The sequence below is a fragment of the Otolemur garnettii genome, unplaced genomic scaffold (genome assembly GCF_000181295.1).
Source record: "Otolemur garnettii isolate 467f Iridium unplaced genomic scaffold, OtoGar3 scaffold00172, whole genome shotgun sequence".
Classification (NCBI taxonomy): Eukaryota; Metazoa; Chordata; class Mammalia; order Primates; family Galagidae; genus Otolemur; species Otolemur garnettii.
The window spans coordinates 1302442-1309262 of record NW_003852567.1 but is presented as its reverse complement, the minus strand read 5'-3'; the positions used below and the strand labels follow the sequence as shown (position 1 = coordinate 1309262).

Below are 6821 nucleotides of genomic sequence, written 5' to 3'. Positions count from 1 at the left end.
AAAAAAAATAGCTGGGCATTGTGGCAGGTGCCTCTAATAGTCCCAAGCTACTCAGGAGGCTGAGGCAAGAGATTTGCTTGAGCCAAAGTGTCTGAAGTGGAGGTTGCTGTAAGCTATAACACCACAGCACTCAGCCCTAGGGCAACTGAGTGAGACTGTCTCAAAAAAAAAAAAAAAAAAAAAAAGTCTCTCCTTTCTTCATAGCCCAGCTCAAAACCCTATCTCTTCCACTGAGAGACTACCCTAATTGATGAAAGAAAATTGCTTACCACGGAAAGGAGGAAGAACAGTCTCTTCCAAAAGGTAAAGCAATTCATCCATTCATTTATTTATCTATTCATTACCTAAGTCACAAACATGGTGTCAGGATATAGTGGAATGCAAGCCAGATGACAGAGCCCCTAACTTTATGGAGCTTATACATACCCACACACAATGTTTCCATTTTAGGAGGTCCCAGTGGGGCCTCTCCTCACTATTAGGAACAAATCTGCGGATCCTAGGTTTGAAGCCCTCCTTTGTTTGCTGCACAGTCATACTCTTAACTTCCCCAGGCAACCTTGTTCAGATGAAGTATACTGCTTGCCCATCTCTTCTCAGCTTTATTCCAGACTGACTAACCTCAGTATTCTTTCTCTGCTGCTCTGCTAAATATCTTCTCAGTCACATGATCTTTCCAGCATCTTCTACTCTTTTTATTTTTTTATATTAACCATTCTACTAAAGTATCTTCCTTCTACCTTTTTTTTTTTGTGAGACAGAGTCTCATTTTGTCACCCCTTGGTAGAGTGCTGTGGCATCATAGCTCACAGCAACCTCCAACTTCTGGGCTTAAGTGGTTCTCTTGCCACAGCCTCCCCAGTAGCTGGAACTACATGTGCCCACCACAACCCCCGGCTATTTTTAGAGATGGGATCTCACGCTGGCTCAGGCTGGTCTCGAACCTGTGTGCTCAGGCAATCCACCTGCCTCAACCTCCCAAGTGCTGTGATTATAAGCATGAGCCACCACAGCCAGCTTCCTTCTATTTTTAACTCTACCACAGGATGGAGACTCTTCCTTGGCTCCCCAGGATTAGCATATCTGGGGAAAGGATACGGACTCACCATGGCGTTTGTCTGCCTCTCTCGTTCTCGCCGAATCTCACTCTCGATGGATTCACGGATGGCCAGCTTGCAAGCACGTTGGCAAATCTCTGTCAGGTCAGCTCCAGAGAAACCATTAGTCATCTTAGCCAGGAACTCCAAATCCACATCCTAAGAGGCAACAGAGCTATCTTAGCATTTAGCCTCTCCTCCCAATACACAGATCTTTGAGCCACCCAAGCATTCCCCTAACACCCTACCTTGCCCCATCTTCTGCCGTCCTATTTTATTCTTGACTGATTCTAGATTATCCTAATATCCTTGAATCTTCCACCTTTCCTTTAGTTCTAACCCCAGAAATCTCCAATGCAACATGACCCAGGAACCAAAGAACACTCCACACCAGCTTGAGAACTCACAGAAGTCCCCATGGCTCATGATCTTGCCACCTACCTTGGCAACTGGGGACTTGCGCAGGTTGGCCTTCAGGATGGCAACACGGGACTTTTCATCAGGAAGTGGGATGTAGATGAGCTGATCAAGGCGACCAGGTCTTAGGATGGCAGGATCAATTATGTCAGGCCGATTGGTAGCGCCAATGATGAACACATTCTTTTTCGTGGACATGCCATCCATTTCTGTCAGGATTTGGTTGATGACTCGGTCAGCAGCCCCACCACCATCTCCAATGTTACCTCCACGAGCCTTGGCAATTGAATCCAGCTCATCAAAGAATAGCACACAGGGGGCAGCTTGGCGGGCCTGTGGGAGAGACAGATTGATCAAACACTAAGAATACCAGGTTTCCTTTCCTCAAAAGGAAAGAGAAAGTTACTCTCACTTAACAGTAAGATTAATTCAACTGTCCTAAAGAAACGAACTCTCCCAGGAAAGTGGGTAGCCCAGCCTCTTAGCTCACCTTGTCGAAGATCTCTCTGACATTGGCCTCAGACTCCCCAAACCACATAGTGAGCAGCTCAGGACCCTTGATGGAAATAAAGTTGGCCTGGCATTCATTAGCAATGGCTTTGGCCAACAAAGTTTTCCCACAGCCAGGAGGTCCATAGAACAGAACTCCCTTGGAAGGTGTCATGCCAAACTTGAGGAATTTATCTGGGTGCTCCACAGGATACTAGGAGAAAATGCAAAGATGGTTCAAGGTTATCTCCATATTATTGAAGCCCTTATTATAAAGGACACAGAAGCATCCCTTCTACCACATCGTGATGTACCCAGTAGTGTAAGATCCAGGTTTTTTAGGAGCAGGCTCCTTAGTGCCTCAGAGTTGAGAAAAGCAGGTTCCTAAGTCATGCTCTCACAACTCTTGCAGGAAATATGTTGTCACTGAAACTACCCAGGTCAATGACAAGGTACTGGGCCAGTGACTCACCCTAGACCAAGTTACCCTACCTGGACCAGCTCCTGAAGCTCACGTTTGACATCCTCTAGGCCCCCAATGTCTTCCCAGGTCACCTGTGGCACCTCTACTACTGTTTCCCGAAGTGCTGATGGGTTACTCTGGCTCAAGGCCCACTGAAAAAGGAGGAAAAAGCACAGGTGAGGCTTAATAGGGGAGGGATCCAAATGTGTGCACCTGAAGTGGGGGTGTGGTCTTTACCCTGAAGTCATCCATAGTAACTGCCAGAGAGTTCATGACCTCAGCATCAATGGTCTCATCTTCTAGGTCAATGAGATCCATCTTCTTGCGGATGGCCTGCAGAGCAGCCTCCGAGCAGAGGGCTGCTAAATCAGCACCCACATGCCCATGAGTTTCATTGGCTACCTGCAGAGAGAAGATCTAATTATTATGCTTTCTCTAAGACTTTATGAGGCTCAAAAACAACAGAATCCAAGCCCCTTCCCCAGATTCCTATCTTTGGGTCTTCCCATTTCCTCAAATGCATATTAACAGTCCCTTCACTGGCTGGGTTTAAGCACTCAACCCTGAACCTGGGACCTGGAAGTAAAGATGCCCCAATGATTCTGCTTTACTCTATTATATCAACTGAGAAACACGTCAACTCTACTTCCCTGGATTCAATCTCAGATCATTTCCTTTCCTCTGTCCAAGAATCAAAGCCAATCTCCTCACATGTTAAGCTTACATCCCTAGCTAGTTCCCTGCAACTACCTGGAAATAGAGATACCCTAACTCCTGGTCAGCCCTCACTGCCACTCTACCTGTTCCAGGTCCACATCATCTGCCAGCTTCATGTTCTTGGTATGAATCTGAAGGATTTCCAAGCGTCCTGTTGCATCAGGGATTCCAATATCTACCTCCCTGTCAAAGCGACCTGTGGCACAGTAGGTGAACATAAATAGGGCTCATTTATGGTCCAGAGGAAAGGAAAGGCCTAAAGTAACCAAACATCTCAGTTAGCTCAGCATTTTCCTACTGTTAGCATTAACATCCCACATGCTGGGAAACTCCACAGTCTCAAGAAAACCAGGATGGCTGGTCACTCTGGACAGGACATAGAATAAAGGAAAAGGATAGCTCCTGTCACAAATCCTCAGGATTGGGTACAAGTGAATCTTTCTAAAAGCAGAGTATGAATGTCTTAACTCAATAACTAAGAAAATGACACGAAGGCTACAACCAGTTTGATGAGAGTATTTCAAGTTGTATATGAAAACACCACACTATACTCTGTGAATGCATTAATATACACAGCTATGATTTAATAAAAAAAAAAAAAAAGAAAGAAATCCTCAGGAGGTGACTTAGATGAAGGACAGAGGAGAGATCAAACTGTAATCTCTCCTATGAGCAAGGACAAGATGTGAGAAACATGGGATCCTCACCAAATCGTCGTAGGGCGGGGTCAATACTATTGGGTCTGTTGGTTGCTGCCATGACAATCACATGTGCTCTCTGCTTCAGGCCATCCATAAGAGTCAACAACTGTGATACAATACGCCGCTCTACCTCCCCATGAGTCTGTTAGAACAGGATGTCTGGTCAGAAGTGAAGCTGGGACCTTCCAACCCCCCACCATCCCCTCAAGTAAGCACCTACTTTCTCTCTTTTGGGAGCAATGGCATCCAGCTCATCAATGAAGATGATAGCAGGTGCATTCTTCTCGGCCTCCTCAAAGGCTTTACGAAGGTTGCTCTCAGACTCACCAGCTAACTTGCTCATTATCTCAGGACCTGAAAGGATATAAAATAGATGTAACAAACTATATCCTTTCCCAATCCCAAAAGAAATCAATTGTCTGCTTGCCATCCCAGAAACAGGTTCTGGTAACCTACGTCTACCTTCTCAGAGCCTCTACCAGCCATTTGCCCAAAATAACTGGCAGGCCAGGCCGGAAAGAAGTCAAGAAACTCAGTACACTTTTCTCATGGTGGAGCTGAAAGTGTGAAGATGACAGAAGATAATGCTCTAGGATCTCTGGCGAGAGCAGGACAAAGAAATAGCACACCAGTTGGACCTCTATCCCAGTTAAACAACATTCTCAAACAAGCAGTGATTTCAGGTCATCTTCCTTAAAGTCTCTCGAATCAATCAGCATGTACCTTTTTGATTACTCATTCTTGTTCCCCCTAAATACCCTTCACCTGTCCACAGCCTTTCCCAAGGAAGACAGGACCGGAAGCACAATTCTAACTATGTTTCCCTTGTTGCCCATCTGCCTGTAACATACCCAGCAGAAGAAAGACAGATACTGAAGTGTGCACATGGGCATTGGTACAAACGGATGTGTCTATAAGGTCTCTAGCTCATAGGCCCAGCTAAGAAATAGGTCTAACCAACACAAGATAAATCATCAAGTCTCTTACCATTGATCAAGAAGAAAAAGGCTCCAGTCTCATTTGCCACAGCTCGAGCAATCAGAGTCTTCCCTGTCCCAGGAGGTCCATAAAGCAAGATTCCCCGAGGAGGCTGAAGCCAACACAGAGTGTGATTAGGTTCAAACCCCTATCTTCTCCCAATCCCTCTCACCCTAAAGTGACCTGACTAAGGCTCTAGAGAGGATGAAAATCAGGGCTCAGAACTAACACCATTAAGAGTGAGCCCTCAACCATGAATGCTAGGAAGTAGTTTACTTCAAGCCATACTCACTACTATGACTAACAGGGAAAAACACTGCTACAAAGCTGGCAACATGTATGATTACAACTTGCATAGGAGATCAAGGGCAGAGAAACTACCCTGAGAAACTATTCTGAGTTTGGAAGATCTCAAGATTAGGGCTCAATTTTAGATAAACTCAAAGAGTCAAAGACGAGTTAAACCATTTAAATGGTTTTCTTAAAAATCAAGGTCTCTTCATTGCCAGAGGCTCACTCACTACATTAACCACAATCTTCCAGTTATTTACTGTCATGTTGGAATGCTTTTTCTTACAATCACAAGTTTTCTCCTTTGAAGCTATCTTTTCTATGGGCTCATCCACAGGCAAGACAATAAAACTGCCTGCACAGAAGAGGAAATTATTTATATGACACAAACTAAGGAAAGGAGTAATTTCATCTTCAGTATGTCCCATGTTATAAAAAAGGTCAGAACACCAACTGTCAAATGTTTAAGACTCAGGATCCTCTATACTCTGCAAACTTCCCTAACTTCTACTTCTATTCAATGGCATTGCTCCAGATAGGTTGGCAAACCATGACGATACAACTTGTTTTTACAGACAAGAATGATTTTTATATTTTTAAAATATACAAAAAAAAATTGAACAGAAAATATATAATTAGCCTGCTGTGTTCTAGACCACTAGTAGCTCTAACATTAGAGCTTTCTATAAACACAAAGAATATACTATTCCTTTAATCCAAAACGACAAGTGAATGAAGGCCATGTATGAAAATAATCTCAGAATTAGACACTGAGTAGTCATTAATCACCGCCCTAGAAGAGATCCCAGAGCCTAGGATGCTCACCTTCACACCAATTGCTTTAAAGAGGGCAGGATGTCTCAGGGGCAGCTCCACCATCTCCTTTATCTGAGCAAGCTGCTTCCTGCAGCCACCAATGTCATCATAGCCTACTTCATTCAAGGATTCTTCCTCATCCTGAACATGGAAGAGACAAAGTAAGGAGAAGCCAAGACTACCCTATCAGCAAAAGTTCTCCAAATCATTCTACTTAAGTGTGCAAAAATCTGCTTTATGAGTATAAAATTCTCCTCTGAAGGGACCCTGCCTCAAAGAACAACTATAAAAATCCCAAGGCAGGTCAGGTGCAGTGGTTCATGTATGTCATCCTAACCACTCTGGGAGTTCAAGGTGGGATGGATTGAGGCCAGGAGTTTGAGATTAGCCTGAGCAAGAGTGAGACCCCTATCTCTACCAAAAATAAAAAAATTAGCCAGGTGTGGTGACATACACCAATAGTCCCTGCTACTTGGGAGGCTGAGGCAGGAGGCTCCCTTGAGCCCAGGTGTTTGCGGTTGCAGTGAGCTATGATGATGCCACTGCACTTCAACCAGGATGACAGCGCAAGAACTCCAGCTCAAAAAAGAAAACAAAAATTAGGAAAAATCCCAAGACAAAGATTTCTAACACTGTCCTTCCTTCTCACACTGTCCTTAGTCTTATCGAGAAAGGTTCCCTGGAACTGGGCAGAAAAAGGCAGAGACACTATCATCAGCTTTACTTCAAAATGATTCCTGCCACTTTTGTCTTTTACCTATTTTTTTTTTTTTTTGAGACAGAGCCTCAAGCTGTCACCCTGGGTAGAGTGCTGTGGCATCACAGCTCACAGCAACCTCCAACTCCTGGGCT

The 6821-nt window shown here is 44.4% G+C and overlaps 1 protein-coding gene across 1 annotated transcript in view; it reads right to left on the bottom strand.

Annotated features, from left to right (window-relative positions):
- Nucleotides 1-6821, bottom strand: part of VCP (valosin containing protein) — an 18041-nt gene that overhangs the window by 2633 nt on the left and 8587 nt on the right. The window contains exons 6-15 of the mRNA XM_003800253.3: nt 5979-6110; nt 4872-4974; nt 4105-4238; nt 3891-4026; nt 3267-3379; nt 2704-2868; nt 2496-2618; nt 2005-2217; nt 1539-1847; nt 1107-1256 (exon numbers count right to left, since the gene is read on the bottom strand). Coding sequence (XP_003800301.1) covers nt 1107-1256; nt 1539-1847; nt 2005-2217; nt 2496-2618; nt 2704-2868; nt 3267-3379; nt 3891-4026; nt 4105-4238; nt 4872-4974; nt 5979-6110 — 1578 coding nt within the window. The remainder of the gene's footprint in view (nt 1-1106; nt 1257-1538; nt 1848-2004; nt 2218-2495; nt 2619-2703; nt 2869-3266; nt 3380-3890; nt 4027-4104; nt 4239-4871; nt 4975-5978; nt 6111-6821) is intronic.